At 45.0% G+C, this 23,973-nt stretch overlaps 1 protein-coding gene across 1 annotated transcript in view; it reads left to right on the top strand.

Annotated features, from left to right (window-relative positions):
* LOC142413014 (uncharacterized) overlaps nucleotides 1–23,658 on the top strand; it is a 235,045-nt gene extending 211,387 nt beyond the window's left edge. Inside the window, exons 25-38 of the mRNA XM_075509042.1 lie at nucleotides 4,147–4,275; nucleotides 5,934–6,062; nucleotides 6,566–6,691; nucleotides 7,768–7,896; nucleotides 8,124–8,252; nucleotides 9,347–9,478; nucleotides 14,154–14,282; nucleotides 15,151–15,276; nucleotides 16,148–16,276; nucleotides 18,525–18,653; nucleotides 18,992–19,120; nucleotides 19,794–19,919; nucleotides 22,360–22,488; nucleotides 23,539–23,658. Of these exons, the coding sequence (XP_075365157.1) occupies nucleotides 4,147–4,275; nucleotides 5,934–6,062; nucleotides 6,566–6,691; nucleotides 7,768–7,896; nucleotides 8,124–8,252; nucleotides 9,347–9,478; nucleotides 14,154–14,282; nucleotides 15,151–15,276; nucleotides 16,148–16,276; nucleotides 18,525–18,653; nucleotides 18,992–19,120; nucleotides 19,794–19,919; nucleotides 22,360–22,488; nucleotides 23,539–23,618 (1,751 nt within the window). The 3' untranslated portion in view covers nucleotides 23,619–23,658. The remainder of the gene's footprint in view (nucleotides 1–4,146; nucleotides 4,276–5,933; nucleotides 6,063–6,565; nucleotides 6,692–7,767; nucleotides 7,897–8,123; nucleotides 8,253–9,346; nucleotides 9,479–14,153; nucleotides 14,283–15,150; nucleotides 15,277–16,147; nucleotides 16,277–18,524; nucleotides 18,654–18,991; nucleotides 19,121–19,793; nucleotides 19,920–22,359; nucleotides 22,489–23,538) is intronic.
* Nucleotides 23,659–23,973: the final 315 nt, after the last annotated feature.

The following is a 23,973-nucleotide window of genomic DNA, read 5'->3' on the forward strand; positions in this document are numbered from 1 at the left end:
TTCTGAGAAATTGTTCACTAAATTTCATGGGATATTAAATTATTGTCTTTAGCTACGTAGCATTACATATGGAGATCACTGAGCCCATTTGCAACATTCAGCAAATATGGGGGTTTTTTTAAGATTTTTCAGGTTTTAGCCTCTCAGCTTCCTAGTTTCACTTTAGGATGATGTCATGGTCTATGCTTCCTTTTGAAAATATGACTGCCGTCTGCAGGACTGTGTTGTAGAGCTGGGGTCCAAAGCAGCTCCACAAGGAGCCAGCTTTCATTGTGCGTGAACACTTTCGTAAGACTTCTTTAATCCATAGGTTGCAGATTTCTGCAACAGAAAATTGGTTTAATTTAGAAAATAGAGAGAAGTGATACTTGTATTGAAACAATTCTATTCTCCGGCCATACACCATGTTATAATCAGCCCTGTTTGAGGGCTGATTCATAATATTTTTCCCTTGTTTGCCCCCACCACGCAACACAGCCTGTCTTCTGAAAGAGCTTCTCCTGCAAAATCCCTTGCTCTTTTGATTTACAGGAGGGTTAATGCTGGTGGATCTTTCCACTTTTTAGATATTTCTGCCAACATCCCACCGTTGCAGTCCTTTTTGCCTCCTCGTGGCCCCCCATAAAGAACGCTTGGCTTTCCATCTCCCACCTCTTGAAGATGGTGGTGGTGGTAATACTTCCCTGTGGGTGTAGGTTAATGAGTTGACCGTGAAATAAATGCAGAGCCAGAGCCGTATAGCCATACCGCAGAGCGGAAAAGGTGTTGCTGAACAGGTACGATGCTGCTTCTTGGTCGCAGCCCACTTTCACTGCCCTTCAGCCGAGCCACAGCGTTAGCAATGTGTCACCTTGGCCCTTCCCCGCTCCTTAGACCACGTTAGGGATGGGAAGCTTTGTTCTTACATATTTCATTAAATTCAATTAAGAAATGCAGCTCTCTGTCAACGGCCTTCTGTGCTCCCCTCTACTCGCATGAGAAAAAAACCTATTTATTCTCTTGAGCCGCAGCCATTAGAGCTTTATGCCGGGTTGATTTATTCTTCATGCTGGTGAAGATGCCAAAGCCTTCGAGGTCTCCTTTGCCTGTAAGTAAAAGAGCACGGTCAGTTAACGGTGCAAAGGGCAACCTCCTTTTCTCTTGGCTAAATGATGAATCTTCATTTTGATTTTAAGACTGGACCTCAGCCATGCCACTCCAAAGCTGCTTGGAGTAAGGCAACCATGGGTCGGAGACACCGGCTCACCACTCCCCATCCTTGTTGGGTGTTTAATATTCCCCTTGCCGGTTCCTGGGACTCGCCAGCTCTAGCAGCTGGAAGGACAGCCCTCGTGTTCAAGTAATCAGATTGCAGGCAATGTGCTGGAGGATATTGAGGAATAATTTTGACATCATGGGATTTGAATTGATCTTAAGCCGGCTATGCAGTGCATTTTATACAGTGTTATCTAATTATGGGCGATACGGACAGTAATGCCTTTTGTTGAAGCTGCCTAACGCTTTCCATTACAAGACTGTGTTTTTCAATTGCTTGTAAATGAATTATATTAATCTGGGATGAAATGTGCCAAGCAAGCTCTGCCTCAGCTTAAGGTTGTGTTTGGTGATTTTTTTTATTTTGGGGTGGTTTTTTTGAGTGTCTGCCTAAGATATTTTAGGTTTCCAAGAAAGAGGTTTAGGAAAGCTATATTGCCTATGTTTAAAATAAATTAAACTGTTTCATTGAGTGTCATGATGCCTCAGCGATATAGAAGTGAGGACTTGACATATGGCATCTCTTTGTGCCGGAGATGTAACCTTCCTTTCTGTATACAAACTCATCCAAATTTTGCAGTTTCCACAATCAAACAAACAAACAAAAAACCACCCTGCAAACCCTCATGTTGTGTGTGGACTGTAGAAGCTGAACACAATTCAGTGTCTGCATTTTGCCCTGATCCTACTAGTACTAAAAATGCCTCTTTCTGGAGCTGTTTGGGCTCAGCAGGATCTTCACAGAAGCAGGTCCTTGTGGTAAAAAGAGACCACACTGGTTTGCAAAATGAATGAGTTCAGAAAGATCGGCTCTGCCAGCGTCTCTGCTCAGGGGCGATGATAACCAGGGCTTTGACATTTCATACTGTGTGAGCACTTGACTTTGCAAATTCCCTGTTCTTTTAAAGCTGAAACTTCATTTTGGGGAGAATAGCCCACGGGAGCTGCATGAAATCAAAGCTTCTGGGCACCCTGTTGAGTCGTAGTGCCCATCGTTTCCCTGTGCTCCCCGACACTTTTGATGGCTCTTGACTTCCAGTCTGAATATTTTGGTCTCCAGTTTCATGTGTTCCTTACTCTGCGTGCAAAAATGTATTTTAAAGACTGCAAATGAATAACCCCTCCTCTTACAGAGGAAAGGCACCGAGAGGAAAATTTTGAATCAGGAAGAAGTCTAATAATGTAAACCTTTCTATTGCTTCTTTCCTTTGCACTCATCACGAAGAAAGGAGAAAAGTCCCACGGTTATTTCTACATTCAGTTGTGGAACTTCATAAAATAGCTTCAATATATCACTTGTTACGTTATTCTTCAGAAAAGTACTTTGATAATCAGGATCATCCTACAGAGAAGCTAAAAAAAGTTTGTATCCACCCAATAGAATAATAAAAATTTTCTTCTCCAGAAATTTCTGCTTTCTTACCAGAATTTTCACTGGAAAACTCTTTTGTCTTCTTGGTAAGCATAACAAGAGCTTTGCACGCATACTCCAAAAACCTCACACGAACCACTGGTAACCAGTCAGGGGACCTGGTTATGAGCTGTTTTTTCCTTTGGCTTGGTTATGATATAGTTCTGGTCTGTATTGTGGAAATATTTAGTTCTGCTCCCAAAACTGAGCCAGAGCTCTGTAGGATGGGCTGAACCTTTAACTTGGCAACCAAGCCTCATTTGCAGAACAAACTTTTAACTGTGATGGGACTGAGCTTCTGCACTTTCTTGTGGTTTCAATGTGGATGGGGTCCAAGCGATGACAAAAATGAACACTGTTGAAAAGTCCTGGGAGAAATGGTGTCTGTGAGAACCGCATCGGGAAGCTGGAAGTCCTCAGATGGGAAGAAAAGGGCTGAGAATGGGTCAGATACTGTCAACCAGGTTCACCCTTGAGGCTGAGATGGTTTCACTCCTCCCTTTGGTCCCCAGGGACGTGTCCTCCTGCAGCACTGCATCTTGCTCTGCACACTGACACCCTCAAAAGCATACAGGTTTTGGTGGAAAGTCATCATTTGGGTCTGATCCTGGGAGATGTCACATTCAGCGAGTGCAGGACACTCTTCAGGATCAGGGATCAGAGCCTTTTTTGCCTCTCCGATGCATGCCAGCAGCGCTGCAGGGATGAGGGGCTCTGGCAGCTTCGTACAAGTGAAGGAGAGCCTCTGCAAGGCAGGCTGAGAAACCGTGCAAGGAGGCTATCCAACTTCGTCAGCTCGTTTGGTGTTTTTTGGGTGATATCTGAAGAAAACAGGATAGCAGTACTGTCTGGTTTTCACCGTTTAAAGCTATCCAAATCTCCAGTGCAATGAAGACTACAGGAATTTTATCACTGCCATTTTTCGTAGGCAGCAGCACTGAAAACAGAGCTGCAGCGAGTGTACGTTTGCGAGATGGCTGCGTTAAGTTTTCACCTGGGAGCCAGCTGCTTAACCAAATGCACTGAAAATATCCCCCCTTTCTGACCAAAGAACGAGACTCTGGGTGAGCGAAGGCATCCAGCTGTGAAAAATGAACAGTGAAAACAATGAAGTTGTCAGTTCTCTTACCAGGATGCAAATAAATACCCGGGCTGTCAAGTTGGCGGTTCTGCTGGACCATTAGTTTAGCACAAAGAAATTCCGCAGGGCAGGGAATGACAGCTGATCCATCACCCAAGCGATCCTACCCTTTGATAAAAAACTCTTCAGAACGTGCTATGATACATATTTTTAAGCCACGTTATTTAGTGTCAGGCGTGGCTAATATATGGACTTAGGCGCCCTTACGATGTGAAAAGTGCGTCATTGGAAGCCAGTTTCAAACTGATTTCTCCAGCCTTGGGTTCTGTCTCAGGTTTGCTCTCTACGATGCCTCCTTTGATGTGTCCTGATGGGGTTTTATGGACTTTTCTCGTTGCAGCCTGCCAGGGGGACAGCTACGGGCCAGGCTGCAGCCACACTTGTCACTGTCACAACGGAGCACTCTGTCATCACGTAACCGGGACGTGCCTTTGTAGCCCGGGCTGGAAAGGAGCCACCTGCCAAGAAGGTACAGTCGGAAATTCAAACCCCTGCCGGAGGATTATAGGAGGGAGAAATAAAACTGCTGCTCAGGGGGCTTCATTGGTATTTTAATTATCCGCTCGTTGCCCTGTGTTGTCATTGGGTTTGTATCCGCACAATAACGCGGCTCGGTCCGTTAAATAAATCTGTGATGCCGCGTTGCAGGGGCCGGGTGTAGGAGCTCGGTGTACACGGGGCAGAGGGGGCTGAAACAGAGTCATAAACTGGAAAGAGAGCTGGTTTTGAAGGCTGTCTGATTAAGGGAGAAAAGGTCCATAAAACTCCCATTTATGACACTGAAACAAAGCTGTTTCTTTTCTATGGCCTGCTTTACCGTCCCGTGCGCCCGACTGATCCTCGTCATTACTGTACGCTGTTCCAGACGTAGGCTAAATCCAGAACATGTGAAAGGCATTGGGGCTTCCAGCCTTGGCAATTAGACTAATACGTGTGACTCAAACACAAGCCCAACTCCAAGGAGCCTTAAGAAAAGAGGCTGGCAAAGAAAGGCTGCACTGAGGCTTAAGTTTCGCCTCCTAATCCCCTGCACCCAAGCCACTAGAAAAAGGCTGTCCGTCCCCGTTGCAGAAGGCTCCTTTTTCCGTGCCTTCTCTGCAGGGCTCTGTAAGCAGTGCCACGGAGCTGGGGATGCTGCCGCGGTGCTCCTGGGCGAGCTGGGGTTTGGAGCGGCGGCTGCCCTCCAGCATGCCGAGAGGATGGCTAGGGAAAGGGGATGAAAGCTGGCAGGGGTAGAGCACTATATAAATTAAGTGGGTCCCCCTTTAAAACCTAATTTGAAGAGCTCTTTCCGTGAAGGAATAAAAAGTTGGGAAGGCACGGAACCGTTCTTGATGACATGTACGACACGACCTAAAATTTTCTGGTTTGCATGAAGGCCTCAAATACAAAACCAAAGCAAAAGTTAAAAAAGCTGTTGTCAATATGAAGGCATTTTCAAACCTCCCCTTTTTCTTTAATGATGCATTTGGGGGTTTCTTTTCTCTTTGGAAGTAAGGAGGTAGAATAAGCGTGTGAGGCTGGGTGACCCATCCTCCGGTGACTGTGCTTTTGCAGAGTGAGAACTTGCTCCTGTTAGCATCTTTAAAAAGTGCCACTCTGGCACATGACAGAGGTGTGTATTTTTTGTGCCAGAAAAATTAGGTTCTATCCATAGGATCTGGTTGTGATGGGAATTAATAAACTTGCTTAATTAAAGTTACGTAAACCGTGAAATGTCATCAGCCAGCTGTGGGTAGCAAGATCAATTAGAAAAGGAGTTGCGATTTTAAGAGGACTGTACGGAGAAGTTCTGGAAACAGGGAAATCAATAACTCCACTCCCTGGCGTTGAGAAAGCTGGTAGGAACCAAGAGATAGGTTTTGTAGGTGCGAACAGAAAATCTTGAGGTCATTTGGTGGGTCGTAGCTAATTGACTTCATCACCTGTTTTGTTCCCAGGTGAGTTTTACACCGCTCTGTGTAATTCCTCATCAGTTGTGGCCCCATTTTACTCGGTTGTACCTCCCACAGCATCTCCACCACCACCGGGGCGAGAGGGGGTGTAAGCTGGGAAAGGTTGTGTTTAACCTGTGTCCTCCTCCTGCTCTTCTTCATGGAAGGCTGTTGTCCTACCTCCTCTTCGCAGCCTGTCCTCCTGGATGGTATGGTGCAAACTGCCTACAGCGCTGCGTCTGCCACGGCCAGGCGATGTGTGACCATGTGACGGGCGAGTGCCGGTGTCCCCAGGGTTGGACGGGGACAGCGTGTGAGCTGGGTGAGTCTCGTCACGTCCTCCATCACGCCAGCGCCTCGTTTCCGTCACTCTGTGAGGAAATGCAGTTCTGGTGAGGTCTGGTTTGAGACAGCCCAGAAAAAAAGAGAGGGGAAGGGCAGAGGGCTGGAGAGCACCGTGTGTGGAGAGGCTGAAAAAGTTGGGGTTGCTTAGTCAGAGGTGAGAAGACTGAGGTATGGTATTGCCACTTGAACGTACCGTGGTGCTAGAAACTTGCTGGACAAAGGAGAGGAATAAGCTATTCTCTGTCCCCTGGGGACAGGGAAGATGATAGGTAATGAACTCAATTTGAGGAGAAAAAAATAATAAAGTAAATCCTCCAAGAGGAGAACAATGTATTTCTAGAGAATTTTGCCAAGGGAGGCTTCAAAATCTCCCCCACTGAAGGTTTTTAGGACCAGCTGACCACATTTCAGAGGTGTAAGAGTGTTCTCCCTGGAGCCCCTCCAGACTGGCCCCCGTCAGTCTCCCCCATCTCGTTTCAGAGTGCGGGGACGGGAGGTACGGAGAGGGCTGTGAGCACAACTGTAGCTGCCACCATGGGGTTTGTGACCAGCACTCGGGGAAATGCATCTGCCACGCCGGCTGGACTGGGGACCGCTGTGATGTGGGTAAGGGCAGTTCCTTCTGCAGATGCTTTATTTAAACACTCTCTTCTGCAATCAGCCATTTCTTCTTCCACAATAAGAAGTCCGTCTCTATTTTGTATCTTGATTTTCCAGCGTTCTGTAGGCCAGTAAGGAGTAATGCCAGTGTCAGCGCTCACCGTGTGTCTCGGGAGCCCCAGGGGCAGGTCTTTGTGCAACCACAAATACATGCCCTTGTCCAAATCATTTTATCTCCTCCTACTTCTGTTCCCTGCCTGCTAAGAAAATGAAGGTCTTTCTCTACCTTACGGGTACGAGGAAGAACATACAAAAAGGAGTGAGTTGTAAGGAGAGTTTGCCAGGTCAGCCACATGCTGCTGCGTCTCTGTGGGTCATTGAGGGGAGCTCAGCAAATTGGGCTGTAATGGTTCAGATTGTACCTACCTTGCATGCGGTCCAGGGCGCCCGGATTTGACATAGCTGTCTGGCATGTGTAGATCCCTGTAAAACCCTGAAATAGAAATCTCCTAAGCAGTAGGTATCAGATGACTGGAAATGTGCCTTCAGCTCAGCCACTGACGTGCTGTGACTTTTGCAAGCCACAAGCAATTTTCTGATGTCTCCTGAGGTGCTGAGGACTCTCAAAGCCTCGGCCACCAGTGTGACCTGTAAAGCCTTCACAGTGCTCACCGTCCTTTTCTTCAGGCCTCACTTTCTCTTTGATCGCTTTGCAGAGACCTGTGAGGTGGAAAGCAGTGCGCGGACACGGTGTATTTTCACTGTTCAAACAGCTGTCCCTCTGTCTATGCATAATTGTGTAAAAGTGAATGGCATCACCGTCTCTATAGACACCATCTGGACTGGTACTCTAGACTATGACTAAGCCTTTGCAAGCTTTCACGTGCGGACTCATTAATAGCCAACGCTAAATGCTTTTAATATTTTTAAGATATTCTCTTTCAATGCTATTTTCTGGGCCTGCAGCCTTCTAAATATACATCGCCAAGATGTGCAAGGAGAACAATATTAGCTCATTTGCTAATGACGCGTGCTTGCCGTGCAGCAGGAAGAACCGTTGCTCTCTCTGCTTCTCCTCGCAGTCTGCGCCCCGGGATTTTTTGGCAAGCAGTGCGAGGAGCAATGCGACTGCGTACACGGCTTGTCCTGCCACCATCAAACTGGAACGTGTCACTGTGAAAAGGGATGGCGAGGGAGGCACTGTGACAAACGTGAGTGTCTGCTGGGCGTTTACAGAGGAAGGTTCAGGTTGGTGTGTACGTCCCTCCCGGATCCAGAGCCGACGACCGGATCCTTTCACTCCCGTGTTGCTCCGTGGGGTCGGTCTGGAGGTGTGCACGGGGATGGTTGCAGCAGATCTGTCGGAGGAGGGTAGCTTTGCACCATCCTGCCTGGCCCCTGCCCCGTGCCCTAACCAGAATCGGTTGCACCGTTGCAGCTTGCTTGCCCGGCCGCTACGGCGCGGGCTGTGCCCGGCGGTGCCGGTGTCCTGCGGGTACCCCCTGCCATCACCTGACGGGCGAGTGCGGCTGTCCTCCGGGATTCACCGGCTACGGCTGCGAGAAAAGTAAGTTTGTTATAAGCATGCAAATACTTTCCTTGTAAGTTAATTAAGAAATTAATTTCTTAAATCAAAACCTGATGATACAATCAATGCCCGAAGAGGGAGGAGACAACAACCTCATAGCAGCGAAGATGGACGAGGGCTGTGTGTCACTCACCCAAACGGTTTGGCGGGTTCTGGCCTCTGTGCCTGCTGCGGTTTGGGCCGGCGAGGTTTGCCCTCTCCCAGTTTGCAGCTCTCAAGCTGGCAGGGAGCAGCCGGGGAGTGAACTGGATCAAAATAGACCCAGGAGGTGCCAGCGGAGCCCAGCTCCTGCCCGCAGCCATTGCTGTGCCGTGGGTAACGCAGCAGCTCTGCTTTCTGTTGAATCCATCTATTCCTGCTGTCAGAGCTCATGGAAATGCCATTATCTGGTTTTTCTTCCATGTTGAATTTGGCCACCTGGAGCTGTCTGTGAAAGCAGGCTCATTCTGTGACCCGGGCTGCGTAGTTTTGACTCTGTCCTTCCTTACAACGTTTTGGCTGAGCGCTGCTTTAGCAAAAAGAAAAACAACAATAAAAAGAATTAAAAGAGTTGACATTGGTGTCCCGTATCCTCCACTAAAGGACTCTAAATCCTGACCCACAAGCAGGTCAACTTAATGGAAGTGAGATGTAAGAATTAGATGTGGAAAGTCCAAAACCTGTAGGCAACGTGGCCGTCAACAGGCAAAATGAAACCTGTAAAGGTGTTGGTGCTACAGCAGCTTTGCAAGTTTAAACTCCCTGCAAAAGGTAGAATGTCTTTATCCACACGCCTGGTCCCTCGTGAATTATACTGTTATTTTAGTCAATTTTACCTGACATTTCCCTATGATTTTCTCTAGTGACAAGAAAATTGTATCTGGCCCTTGACAGTTGGGCACAAATTGACTGAACAAAACAAAATCAAGCAGTGAAGTAACCCCCAAGTAAATGTAATAAATCCAAAGTCCCAGAGGAGAGCATCGTTCTGTAGGCAGGGATGTTATTTAATAAATTTGAGCTTGCTCTTTGTTTGAGTGTTCTATTTACCAAGACAAATTTAATTTATTGGTTTACATTTCCTCTTCCCCAAGCTTGTCCACCAGGCACATATGGTAAGAACTGTAACCGTGTATGTCAGTGCTCTGCCGAGAATGAGGAATGTCACCCGGTGAGTGGTGACTGTGCGTGCCGCCCGGGCTACTACGGGACCCGCTGCAACCTCTGTGAGTATCTTTGTGGGCTGCCTGCTTTCTGAGCGAGGACCGAGTTATGCAGAAGCATGTGCTGGTGCTTTGAGTTCATCTGTCTAAGCACCTTCAGCGTTGACTGAGATAAAGTAAGCATAGGCTGGGTTAATTTACCATAATAAAAATACCTGTATTATTGCAAGGGGTTAATTTAATTTTTTTAAATTATTTTTTTTAAAAAAAGACTCATTTACTAGCTCAGTTCTTTCCAATTTCATGCCGCGCTGAAGAATATCAATATCATTCTCTACATTTGCACCTCTCATCTTCAGCTACACCTGGATATTGTGTAGCTCTTTCATTTCCAAATACCTAGGCCAAAACACTTCTCAAAATCTCTGCGTGCTCAAGTAAGGACAAATGGTTATTAGAAAACAACAAGCTACAATTGGCAATAAATCTAAGTGATTCATAAAGTCACTTAAGTTGTAGGGCCTTCTGAGGAGCAATCAAATTACACAAATTGTTACTCTGGATTGAAAAATGGTGAGTAGCGTAGAGGACAAAATGCCAATTGGCCGAACGGTCCATCATATAAAATATTCCCAGATCCGCATGCCTCATGCCGGTATTTTAGACCATCTGTAAAGTTGTTCCTGGTGGAATGTGGCAACTGATAAGAAACATATACCAAAGTATCCAAAAAAGGAGACAGTTAATTACCTTTTTATTTACAACTTTAATTTTGTTTTTACTCTATGGCTTGTAATAGTCTCATTTAAAAAAAAAAAAAAACTTTGGCAAACGCTGATTTTCCTTTCCTAGGAATCCAGCGTGGCTCTGTTTGGTTCGCTTGCTTTTTTGGGTGACAGTTTGGATACAAAATGTGATATGTGTGGCTCTGGTAAGGGTTAAACCTGTGCTTTATTCCTCGAGTAGGAATACATAGGAAAGAGGCTCGTTTTAGAGATGGGCATTTGTATTACCATCATGTCATCACAAGTTATTCTTTAAAATATAAATGTAAATTCAAGGATTGATTCTGTCCTCCTTTGTACGTCAGTTCTCACCGTAAGTGAGATCGAAATCCAGCCTTCAACATCTAGGCTAGAGCCATCTGGATCCATTATACATTAGATTATAATAAATATTATAGTAGAGCAGTAGTGGAGATCAAGTATTTAACAGTATCGTTTTAAAGGACTTAATCATGGTTAGCCTATTACTTTTATGTAGCAATCTTTCAGTAGTTATAACCTGTGGGTATAGTACTAAATCTCTATAGATTATAGTAAATGTCCTCGAGCTTGCTTAGATCCTTAAGATTTTACTTCAGAATTTTAAAATTTAAAACATTAATAGTTACACTGAAGTTCTGATATAAAAGAAATTACTTACGAAATGAACTCCATGTTTCGTTGCATGCAGAGGGGCTTTTGCCATGGGCTCCTGTCCTGCTAGGATTAAACCTGTAGCATATGAGGCATGATGATTCAGGGTGCTGCGTTCTCTTAGATTCCAAAAATACACAGTATCTTGCACAGCAAATTCTCACTTAATAAATACAGTTTTGTTAAATGTTTACTGGAGAGAGAACGGAATGGTGGAGGTTCACAGAGAGAGAAAATTTGTCTTGCATCTATGTGGGGTTTTTTCCTATTCTCCCCTATGCCACTCTGACCATTGCATAGACAGACACAAAAATGGAAGGAAAACAGTTTAAGTGTGTTATTTTTAGGTTTAGGTCAGTGGAGTGAGAGATTGTGGACCTGATTCTGAAGTGACTGATAACCAAGGATAGCTAGTGTGACTTTGGTGGGAATACTCCGTGTTCCCGCTGTCCTCACTACAGGGAGAACTGGGGCTGCTCCAGGATGAAGAAGCTTTCGATATAATATTAAAAACAGCATAGGGAGCCGCTCCCAAAGACGTGAAATGGGCTTCAGTCCAGTCAACATGTGGTTGGATGCTGCTGGAAACAGTTTCTGGCAACTATTGCTATATTTATAGTACTGTGAAAAAAGGTTCAAGAAAGTATCTATAAAAGGTGTAGTTGGCTGGGAAGTCAAATTTCCAGGAGCCAAGAGCAATGAGGCTTTCATGTTCTCAGATTTTGGAGTGAAGAGCTGAAACAGTCTCTTGGCAGGATCCAGAGGAAGCAGACAAGCTAGCAATAAGGTTCCCATCAATTGTCCATAACTCAGTGGACGGGCAGATCTACTGGAGTGAAGTTATGAATAAAAAGCAGTAAGTGGTGTTGTAACGGATAAAAAAAGCCATGCTACATCTCTGTGACATTTACTGGGCTGGGTGAACCCTGAGCCAGAAAGACCTCACCAGCTTCACCTTCAAGCTGTAGGTAACAGGATGCTTCAGAAGTGAATTTTTTTGACAATGCAATTAATAACATTGGTAAGAAAAGCCCAAGTGTATGCAGCTGGTATGAAAAGATTTAGGAGCTCTTGGTCATGGCAAACCTACCTAAACCAGAAGGAAAAAATCAGGAAATGAGTTAGAAATCTGGCTGCCGCTCCTGCCGTTCTCAGGAAAAACATAAGTCAGATGCACAGGAAACTGTTAAATTAGAAAATGTCTTTATGAGATAATTGCTGGTTAGAGGCTAACCCTCTTTATAAAGGCAGAGCCTACTTCAATGGCAGGACACGGTGTAAATTGCCCTAGCTATCTGCATAGAAGTTCTCCTGCAAAGCAGTAACAGATGAGATGGCCTTGTTAATAATCCCATGAATGTTGCAGCTGATGTGTTTGCCCTGCTTGTGCTGCTCCCTGTTGAACCGAAATAAATACAGTGCTGCAAGGGTAAATAAACTGGTAAGGGGGGAATTACTGCATCCCTTTCAGTAATGGAGCAGCTCTTGCTGGTCTTGAGCGGAGGAACCACTCTGAAAGCTTTGCCAGGGAGAAGCAAAGCTTCTGTTTGGGAGTGTGGGAAACAGCATTTAAAAAGAGAAAAGCCAAATGATGACCAAAAGGAAAGGGAGGAGGAAAAGAGAAACTCCCTTAGAATCCAATTAAATCATTGAATCTGGGCGTGTCCTTAACTTCATGTCTTGGTGGAAATGAAATAGATGTTGCAGGGCTCACTCCTTGATGCCAGGGTTTGCACATGAAACAGATTTTCTGTACTGACACATGGAAGCACTGATGACGAAGTATTCATTGAGAAGAAGCCATAGTTGAGAAGGGCTGGGGAGAGTATCTGCGTGTTATAAAAGTGTGTATCTGTTTAGTCCTGATGATCTGCTATCCTGATTTGAGCAGAAGCCAATTTTCAGTTTTATTTTAAAAGGCATCCCTTTAAAGCTTCACCATAAGCTTCTCTCTTTCTGGTGGATAGTTCAAAAAATCCAGAGGTTTCTCCAGCCTCTCAGACCATGCTTTCATGCCTTCAGAAAAGAAAGAAAAGATATGAAGTTAGTTATGCACAGATTGCAAGTGATCTGTTGCTTGGAGACCTGTGCAAATATATATTCAACCAGATTTCCAAAGTAGCCATAGGCTTTCCTTTTGCTGGGGGAAGAGAAGGAAAGAAGGAGCAAAGAAATGGCACGTTCAGGCAGTAGCACTAGTAACTGTTGAATGACGAACATGTTGCCCTAAAAGCACCAGCTTTTCCTTCTTCCAGTACACTGGAAAATTGGGATAATAACCTGCATCTCCAGAGTTCAGTGGTGGCACGCTGGAGGCAGGTGTCTAGAGGCTCTGCTCAGCTCTTTTCCTCAGGTCCAGCCTCCATCACTCTAAAGAGTCTCTTGAAGACATGAGCTAAGCATGGCAGATGCATTCCTGTCTTCCTGATCTAGTATCCAGTGTTCCTTCAACATTAGCTGCCCAAAAAGAAACCAGAAATACTCGCTACCACCTGAAAAACCTCTTCATGGACAGCTTGTTGCCATGTGACACTGGCTCAGCAATTCATCCAGGTCTAATGTTTCTTCTAGTTATTACAAAATACAGCTGCTTTTTTTTTTCCTCAGGGAATTTTCTGACTTTGTATTTCAAGCATCCCTCTCCTGTATCTATCTTTTGAGGTGTCTCCTGAAATTTCGTGTTATTGTCATGTCTTCCATCCACAGCCCACTAGGTGTGTCATCTGGCAATGCAAACTCCAGTTTGAAGTGAGAGAGCAGTTTATACAGGAAACAAACTTTCTTCACCTTAAACATTTTTAAAAGATGAGACCTGCCCTACTGTCTGTAACTGGTCAGTTAAAACGACCGCTAAAAGAGGCAGAGATAGCTCACGGCTTCTCACCATCACAATCAAACCAGGCTGTTGCTGCCCCAAGGAAGAGGGACCAAGGCCCCATCTCTCCCTCTCTGCCATGGCAGGGAAAGGGGGCACAGGTCGATTTGGAATAGAAATCCAGGAGGAAAACCTCTGAAGAACTGGGCTTGCTTTTCTTGCTACCGTCACGTATGAGGAATGGGAGGAGCAGGCTTGGCAGCAGCAGTCGGTGCGGCTCTCCAGGGCTTTGACGCTGCAAGTCAGCGCTGTCTTGCTGCCCCAAGGAGTGCATTGCCCGAGGCAACCATCTGCTTGTCAATGCCTACTCTTGGCCCTCTAGAAGTGAATAGAGTTAGAAAACGAAAATCTAGTTTTGGTTGAAAGCAACAAAGTGCTTATGACATGAAATGCAATGGGCCCAGCAGCAACATAACCTAATTGCTATTTTGTTCTTTTAAAACAGGGTGTCCAAAAGGCACTTATGGTTCAAACTGCCAAAAACCCTGTAAGTGCATGAATGGAGGCCATTGCGACCCTGCGTCGGGAACTTGTGATTGCATGCCTGGTTTCATTGGAGCCGACTGTAGTAAAAGTAAGCCAACATTCATGTTCTGCTTCTTTCAAAAAACAGCAGAGAGAATAATCTGCATTAAGAGCTTGTCAGCAGAAAAACAGACAGATCCCAGCTACCTCCTCCTTGAATTGTAAATCAGGATTCCAGCTTTGTAAAAAATCTCTTGCAAAATATTTTCCCTCTCTTCTGCATGCATAGAAGCAAGAACACTCATCCCAGGATTACAACCTGCTTGCCCAAGTTTATTTCTAGAGCCAGCTCAGCATGAACTGCTCAAGTTTCTTCTTCCTGTCCAAAATTTCTAGGTTGAGAAATTATCTCAATATTTTGCTTCGCACTATGGTGCCATTAGTTTCAATAAATGGGAAAAAGATCAAGTTTTGTCATGGCAAAACTGGTAAAGGCTCCATGGCAACCCTACTCTTACTCCTCTGTTTCTGAGCTAAATTGTGTGGCTGAATTCCTGTGCTATTTCCAAAGCTATGATCTCTATGAAGTTCTCTTCAGCTTATTCACAATGCTATAACGGTTAGTAGCCTATATCTTTGCTCTTCAGCATAGGACAGCGTCAATATTAAGGAAAGAAAGATGTCTTTAGCTGGAAGGACGAGCATCTGATATTTCAGTTGTACGCTCACCTTTTTGGTAGGAAACCTGCTAAATGTTCCGTGTGAAACTGTGGATTATATTCCTAACCTCAAGGAAAGGTTCAGAGGAAGAAGCAGTCATGTCTTTGGATGGGTTTTGGTTTCATAGTCGTTGCTTTGAAGCACAGTAGGTGGAATAAAAATGAAGCCAACTCTACCTATAGGATCCTGCCTCTGTTAAAAAAGAAAACTGGCATTGGATACCCAGGGTGTTTAACAAAAGACTGTGTTTCCTTCAGCTTGCCCTGAAAACCGATATGGGAAGGACTGCACCCTGTTCTGTGCATGTGGTAAAGGTCAGTGTGACCCACAGACTGGCAAGTGTACCTGTCCTCCCGGCCAAATGGGACCCAGATGTCAGCAAGGTAACAAAGTGGGACCCAGGGTCATCTCGTCAGTTGGGCACATACTTAAAAAAACAGCAAATAAAACTCAGCGACAAACATTGTTTATGGCTGTCTTTCCCAGTGCCTTTGCTTGATAACATTGCAGTTTGCTGTACTCGGCCCCTGTCCCTCTCCGCTCCGTCACCCGGCCTTTATCCTACCCCATCTCCTGCCCACATCTCCCTGCTTTGCTCCACCACACTTGGTACCATCGCACTGGTTTCGCCACAAAGCTAAAGTCGCTGTTTTCGGAGACTGCAGTCCAAACAGCACGTAAAGATGGGGAGAAGGCTAGTTTGTACCACACAACATGAGCGGTGTGAGGGCGCTGGGGGTGGTTGGGACTAAATTCAGAAGTAAATTACTTGAACTGAAAAAGTGAAGGGAGAGGATTTGCTGAAGAGAAGGAGTTGAGAGATGGGACAAAGGGAGGAGAGCAAGAGGAGCAAATGTGGAGTGAAGCCAAGCGAAGAGATATGGTGAGACAGAGAGTGTTTGGATGAAACTGCTAGTGAGAATCATAGAATCATAGAACGGTTTGGGTTGGAGGGGACCTGTAAAGGTCATCTAATCCAACCCCCCGGCAATGAGCAGGGACATCTTCCACTAGATCAGGTTGCTCAGAGCCCCGTCCAACCTGACCTTGAATGTTTCCAGGGATGGGGCATCTACCACCTCTCTGGGCAACCTGGGCCAGTGTTTCATAAGCATGGAGTAGTGTTCCACAACCCTTGGAAGACACCAGGCATACTCCATGGGGGGGCTTGTGTTTGTATTTATTCCCTGTCACCTTCATCCTTTTTTGGGATGCTAATTTATTTTTTTTTCAAACTTTGTTAATTCTCTGTAGTGTGTCCCCAGGGACAATATGGCCCCAACTGCCACCTGACATGTACCTGTCAGAATGGTGGTATCTGTGACCACGTGGATGGCAACTGCACTTGCGGGCTCGGCTGGACAGGAAGGTCGTGTGAGAAAGGTAATTTTCTGCTTTGATGATAGTGAACGTGTACATTCAAGCAGGGGTTTGCAGTGTCTACAGACCCACACAAGGGGACAAATTTTGCTTAAGTAGACTCTCTCCCAGCTGCATTCGTCTGTGCAGCTTCTCTCACGCAGAACTAACCCTAGTTAGAGCTTTAGGTCTTTTTTCAGAGACAGTTTCCTCATGAGTCCTGCTCTGTAATTCTCATAAATTCCTTTGCATGAACTCTTACTACTTCTCCTGTCCAACTTTTGTGTTCTTTTGTTCATGGGAACATTGCTTTGTATCTTCTTTCATGTTCTCCTCTGAGGCCAGCAGAAGCCCGCATCCCCCTCCTCTCGTTATGTTCTCTCTTGTTACTCTCTTCCCTTTGACACTGGGCTGCAGTTGAACTTCCCATGTGTTGACTTCCCTGCTAGTACAGTTCTGACCACATCTGTCCAAAGCAATTGAGATTGCCTTGCTATTTCGCCCTTACTCTTCTCCGTGACAGCTCTCCCTTACACAAAACAAAGCACGCTAAGCTCAGTTTTCACTCCAGAAACCCTCCTGCCAGCCCAGAGTAGAGTTTTTCCGCATCTTTCTGTCCATCTCCCAAAAGCCCTTCTGCATTTCTGTGTTCCCATTTCTCTCTCCAGATAAAAGATATCTGTATAGTTACAGACTTAAATGTTCAGGAAACCATGAGTTTGCTGGTATGATGTCGAATAAATAGTTCTGAGTTCACGTTCAAGACAAATGTCATCGTTACATCATAACTGCCACGGTGTGATCTTCCCAACACTCTCCTGGGCCTCCTTTACAGCCTTTCTGTCCCTGACATCTGTAGAATATCCACCTCGAACTCCACACATATCTTTACCAAGAACTGGTCATTATAGGGGAGTGTCCCTATATAAAAGTGTCATATAGAAATGATACTTTTTAGCAGAATTCTTCGATGCAATTGTTTCACTTTGCACCTCAGAAGACTCAGAGACCTGCTTCATGCATGCGTGTGTGCAGAGAAGGAGCAGGGAGAAAAGGAAAGACGCTAACTACGTGGAGCCGCTCACAACGTGAATACCATTGTGGGCAGGCGCTGAAATACACCCCCCCCCCCCCCCCAAAAAAAAAGCGCAGTTTACCAATAACTGCCTAACTTCACGTTGCACAGGCCACCTGTGTTCATCTTTATTTCTCTGTTCCTTGAAATCTCTGTGACCACCCATAGGTTGCATTTGGGTTGCAAAGCCTCAGTAGGGTCACGCAGGTGTCTCCACGTGGAGTGGTGGATCGTGGCTGTATCTTATAGATGTGCTTAGATAAAACATCTCCGGTATGGAGCACGGGGGTAGGCAGGCACACAGCGCATAAAGAACTGTGTATTATATCACTAGAAAGGGCTTTGCTGTTTATCTTTTGACAGAGATAGCCAAGTTATTGGAACTTAGAGTCTTGACTTCCACAGCAGTGTGGTTTTGAGTGTGCTTTGACTGGAAATCAAAGACAGCTAATCAGGCATCCTTTTTGTCGTGGTTAGATATGATGTTCTTGAAAGATCTTGTCTGACATTTGCAGAGTTACGAATCTGATTAGTTGGACGGCCACACTCGTTTAAGTTGGTCTGCCCAGATTCAAATTATCACAGCAGCGGGAAGTTAACTTACGCAGAAATGATGCCTAGGTTAATGATATTGGCACAGTCACTTTTGCATGACTTGGCTTTCAGTAATTTGAGACGTGTTTAGTTCTGTAAAAGCAGATACCTCATTATACATGGAAAGTCTGTTGCTATGTGTGAAAAACAGATCCTCACGGTTTTATTAGGAATTGGAATAGTGTGAACTCCAATGATAACACAGAGGAGGAAAAGCTACGTGTTTTCTTTCACACTTCCTAAGTGCCTAAAAGAAAATATTGCTGTAGATATAAAAAAAATAGAAGATACCATTTATGCCATTTACTTTACAACACATGGTGTGGGTTCAACATTGACTACATAAAGAGAGAAATTTAAAAGGTAGGCTATAAAAAGCTGTTCAAACATCTATATAATATAAAAGATTTCTCATTGCAATATGTAAATGCATCACCGTTGTGCAGAAATGCTGTGTCTTCATAGCAAACGTTCTCCTCCGGTCTGCAAGTATGGGCATTGTATCTCAGCTATACAAACTATCATAGAAGAGCTTTTCTGGGTGAGGTCAGTGATTTGTTGTTTGTTTGTTTGTCTGTTTTTCTGCCCATGTCCTGCCAGCAGAATGTCTCCCAGGGACGTACGGGTCCGGCTGCGGCTTGGACTGCTCGTGCCAGCACAACGGCACCTGCGACAGGTTCACGGGCTGCTGCCGCTGCCCCGAGGGCTACTACGGCCACTCCTGTGAGCACAGTAAGTGCAGGCACCCTGGGCAGCCCGGCTGCTGTTTTCCAACAGTAACGGGATGTGGGTCTTCAGAGTCGCCACGTAAACGCCTCGCCGGTTCAGTTAAAATTTTTGGGGTGTCCCAGATCAGCCGGCTGCTTCCAGATCTGAGTAACTCGCGTACCTCTGGTGCTGGGGTGGTACAAGTTTAGAAGCACGTGGCATTATTAGAGTTAATGGTAAATACCATTTTTGTTGGCTCCCAGGGAATGTACCTTAGAATACAGAGGATTTTAAAGGGATGTATGTTTTACTTCATAATTTTACTTCATAAACCTTCCTCTTTTGATACTTTCATTTTTCAGGGTGTCCCCTTGGATTTTATGGGCTAAACTGTCTTCATGCATGTGCCTGTAAAAATGGAGCCAGCTGCGATGCAGTGACAGGACAGTGCATTTGTCCTTTGGGTTATCAAGGTGTCTACTGTGAGAAAGGTACGTGTACCCCTCTGATGTAAAAGAAAAAAACCCCAAACAAACAAAAAAACCCAAAATAAAACTCAAAAACCCCATGTCATTACTCAAATGTTTGCTTGTTGAGACCAACTTCTTCCATATTTTGAGCTTTATGAATATCCTGAAACACTAGATTTGGGCTTGTTTACCTGTTATATAGCTGGGTGTTCTCATTTCCTTATAAATTAACTGATCTGGTTCCAATTAATACGGTGAAAGTCCTGGTCTCCGTGATGTCTTGCAGCAATGAGTTCCACATGTTGTTTATTAAATATCAGTTCTTTTTACTGATTTTAAATTTGCTTCTAAAACTCCAAATAAGATTATTAAATAAGTGCATGTCAGACCTGTTGAGTGTTATGGAATGATCTTCTAGAGAGTTCTAACTGAAAATTAAAATAAGTGCCAGTTACATTTCTGGGACAGATTTACAGATACCTTTGATAGGTTAGATTAGACAAACCCAGCATAAAGAGAGTTCGTGTAAATATTATGCCTATTCCACTATGTTCGATTCTTCATTAAACTTGGCATTTACGCTAGCTTCAGTGGAGAGTTTATGAGCTTTCCTCTGAGACATCTTGGAAAAACTCTGGCCTAATGTATGTCTTGCCATTCAAATGCGCGTCTAAAAAAGCTCTCTTGCTGTCAGGCTGCAACAGGGGCTGGTTTGGAGAGAGGTGCCGGCACCAGTGCGACTGCGGGGGAGCTCCTTGTGATCCAGAGACTGGGAAGTGCCTTTGCCCACCTGGGAAGACTGGAGACAAATGTGACATTGGTAAGGGTAACATTTTCTGAAGGCTGGGCTATGTATAGTTAAACCAATATGACCTGTTGGTCTAAGCGTAACTGTGAAAGGACGTTTGCCGGTATTCGAGAACACATTGTTTGTAGCAAATTACTGTTTCGGCTTATCAACAGCTTTATCAACAGGCTGTACCTCTTGATTTAATCAATATTTAAATTGATGCACTGATAGGAAAACTGTTTATGGGTCAGCTGGAAAATGTCATTTGCCCTGAGTTCTGGAGAACGTGCGCTGGTGAAGAATATACCAAGCAGCTCACAGTTTTACAGTTGTAGTTGGGAAGACTCCAGAGGGTGCAAATGGGCACAAGGGATCCCATTGCCGTGTGGTTTGTCACACGGCCATTTGTGACCCTTTTCAGTGCAAAAGTAAGTCCCGCTGCGGGTTTGCTTGCCCAGGAAGCAGGGCGGAATCCCTGCAGACGGGGGTAGCGGAGCTGCAGCAGCTACGCCTGCCTCTGGGGTTCAGCAGTACTCCAGGAACATTTAATCCAAATAAAATTCCCTCGTTTGCAGCACAGGCACTTGAGCTGTGCGCTTGGGAAACGGTTGGCCCACGAGAGCAGAATTATTTTATAACAAGGGTATAAAAATAGGTGGGAAAATCCTCCTGTAGGGAAAACCAATCCCGTCACTGTACCCTGGTGAGCAGGTTGCAGGGCTGAGAGGCAGCAATGGCAGGCCAGGTTCTTGAGCCAGACTCTGATCGCAGTTATGCCGGAAAAAATTTAGGGTTATCACTGGAGTAAAAGGAATTGCATGGGTTTAAACAAGTGTAAGAAGAGATTTGTGATCCCAACGTTGTGGCAAACAAGATAAAAGGAATGAACGTCCATGTGGTGCTATTGGAGGTTCACACCAGGAACCATAATCCTCCTGAGCCCCAGAATCGCAGTGGGGGAATATTATTTCTCTTTTTGTTCTAGGATAGGGCAGGAAACTGCTTTAAACAGCCTGTTATTAATGCGAAGTAATTGCTGGGAGCTTAAGTGCTAGTGCAACCTGCAAAACGAAAATGGAAAAGGCTTTGCTTCCCTCTCCACACTGTCCTGTGGTCAGAAATCCAAGCCGTCCAGTCGGCAGGCACTGGTCTGGCGGGGGACGGCAGCCCCCCAGCCAGCACGGCACTGGGCAGCCGGAGGCCTTCCCAGCGAAATTTTAGGCAGAAGTGGAACGCAAGGGGGAAGCTCAGCACCAAAAATGCGAACCGAGGTTTTGCTTCTTGCAAACTCTAGGAGTCATTTTTATTTTTCTTAAAGCAGCTAGGGTAGCCCCTGTCCATGAAAAGCTGCTATGGGGTAGGTTTTATTTGCATTTTTATTTTCAATTAGGCTCAGTTCATCTGTGATATAACTGTGAGCAGCTGTGACTGTGCAGCGGCCATAAAGATAAAAGGCCTGATTTTAATTTGAACTCTGGTAAAGCACCCATTAAACAGGCAAAATGTTAATTAAAAAAAAAAAAGAGAGAGAATATAACAGACTTTTATGGGCACTCTTTTTCTGTGGCAAATTAACATTGCAGACTTTCAAACAGATGTCTTAAATACACATTGTTATTAACATGAAAATGTGGTATTACATAAATTAAAATCAGGTCCAGAGGTGTTCGAGGAGACCTTTTCTCATAACATTTCCTAATTGAAAAGGCCAAGCTCTGAGCACACGGGGGGAGTTCTCCCACATGTTGGGGCTGCAGCTGATGCAGGGCTCAGCCGCACTTTTATTTACCTAATGGTGCCTGTGTGAGAAAGCGAGGGCCTTGATTATTTACAGTATTTTCTAGCGAGGTGAGGGAGAGAGGGCTATTGCTTACAGCCTATTTAGCACCCTGCCTTGTGACTTGCTGCTAACTTTTCCTTCATGCCTTTATTCTGACTGCCTAAAAAAATTGCAATGGGAGTTTGTCAGCCTAGGTATGAAATGTATTTGTATTTGGGAGTGAGACATTTTGTGAGATTAATTTGCCAGGAGGCAGCAGAATTGTGCAATCGGAGTAAGGCATAAGGGTATATATAAAATGGATTAATTTTCGATTTCACATTCTTTGAGTGAAGGCTCTTTGCTGGCGCACGCTGGCAGCCAAGCCGTGCGGTGGAGAGCTGCAGGAGATAGCGTGGATCCAGGATGCTGACAGTAACTTTCCTGAGCAAATCCCAAGATCTTTTCTTTTGGGCTGTCAACCCCTGGTTTTACACCAGTAATGATTTCCATTCTGGGAACTTCTTTAGGACAGCTGGGCTACGGTTTGGGCGGACCATGCAGTAGATGAAACCTGAGGACCGCAAGGCTTTCCAAAATGTGATGTTTTAACGTTAACAGATGCAGGTTTCTAAGCAGCTTCCTCATCTCAGAGAACAGGGAGACTACTAGGGAGCATTTACCCTCTTCCAAACACTTCTGTCCTTCCAGATTGCAGGTCGGACCAGTACGGCCCTGACTGCTCCCTGCGATGCCAGTGTGCCAGCAAATCCCGGTGCAATCCGTACAACGGGAACTGCATATGCCCAGCCACGTGGATGGGGCCAACCTGCAAAGAAGGTAACACAAGCTGGAGATGTGCAGACTTTCTTAGTAGAAGAAATCACGCATTGACCGTGGTGGTGGTCATCAGGGCTGTTTGGACAGGAGTATCAACCCACCACGCAAACGTGGTGCTCAGCAGTAGCCACCACAGCTTCTGCGTCAGGCTGTGTGAGGCAGAAGCCGTTCTGCATTTCCAACTCTGGTGAAAAACTCAGAACCCATAATAGCAGCACCTTTGCTTGGAAGGGTTGTGTTGGTCTGTGCTGCTCTCCTAAGGGTCCAGGAGTCTGATGTTGCAAATGCCAGGGGACACTGCAAATGTCAAGAGTTGTTCCAGGTGGTGGTGAGGTCTTGGCCAAGCTGAACTGACTCGGTGCAGTGGTTTCCCCTCAGAGCAGGCTGTGGAGATCTTGCACAGCTTGCCCAAGGATTCCCGAGGCTGCCTCCAGCACAGCTGTGCCGGAGAGCGGTACATTCTTCTATGCCTGCCAGTATGAAATCTTGCCCTGAAACAGTTGATATCCACAGCCTCTGCAAGATGAATAAGGAGGTTTACTTGCTGTGCATGCCGTCACGTTCACTTACTGTTTGCAGAGGTGTCAGGTTTTGAAGAGCATGGTGAGGTGTGATAAGCCAGATAAGTAGATAAAACATTGGAAAATAGATTTGGATTAATTTGTAAGCACGCTAAAGCACTCATCGCACTATCACAAAAGGGTTTGGGGTTTGGGGGGGTTTTTTGTTTAGATAATTTCTCTTCTTAATGAGATATAGTACTGAGTGAAAGTTTCCTCCCACTTGGAGTCTAATCACAACTGGCTTGATGGTGATACCATACAAGTCTGCATTTAGTTTAGGAAACACTTTGAGAACCTTCTGTTTGAGAGATGTTTTACTGTTTTGCCTGCTCTCTGCCGCTGTGAGGAGGCCAGTGTAACTCAGTCCTCTACCTTCTTTTGAAGAGTACCATTTATTGAATTATTTAAGTGTAAATTGCATAATCTATATAATATTTCAGTATTATGTTATATAGACCTGAAAGCATGTTTCTACTTAATTCTCTAGGTGGCCCTCCAAAGCTTCCTTTTGATGAAGAACAAACTCAAGAAAGAGGGAATATTTTTCCAAGAGCTCTACAACAGTAACATTTGGACTAATAAATGAACTGTTTTATATGCACAGACGGTATTTGAATTTGGATATGAAAACAGCTATTCAATTCAGCTTGAATTGTACTGAAGTATTCACACTTCTTATGGAAGACTACAGAGGCCATTTAGTAGCTGGATCCTTTTAAAAAGTTGAATCTGTTTCATGTATTTATTCCTAGCCTCTTACCCCTCCATTAATCTGCTCTGGACATTCTTTTTGATATATAATATAATTCATTGTTTGAAAGCTTGGACATGTTTTTAATAAGACCAGCTCCAAAAAGTATCAGGATAAGCAGTATGTGACATATCAACATGCAGTGAGCCACACCACATATAAGTGACTTTC

This window comes from Mycteria americana, chromosome 7 (assembly GCF_035582795.1).
Source record: "Mycteria americana isolate JAX WOST 10 ecotype Jacksonville Zoo and Gardens chromosome 7, USCA_MyAme_1.0, whole genome shotgun sequence".
Taxonomy (NCBI): Eukaryota; Metazoa; Chordata; class Aves; order Ciconiiformes; family Ciconiidae; genus Mycteria; species Mycteria americana.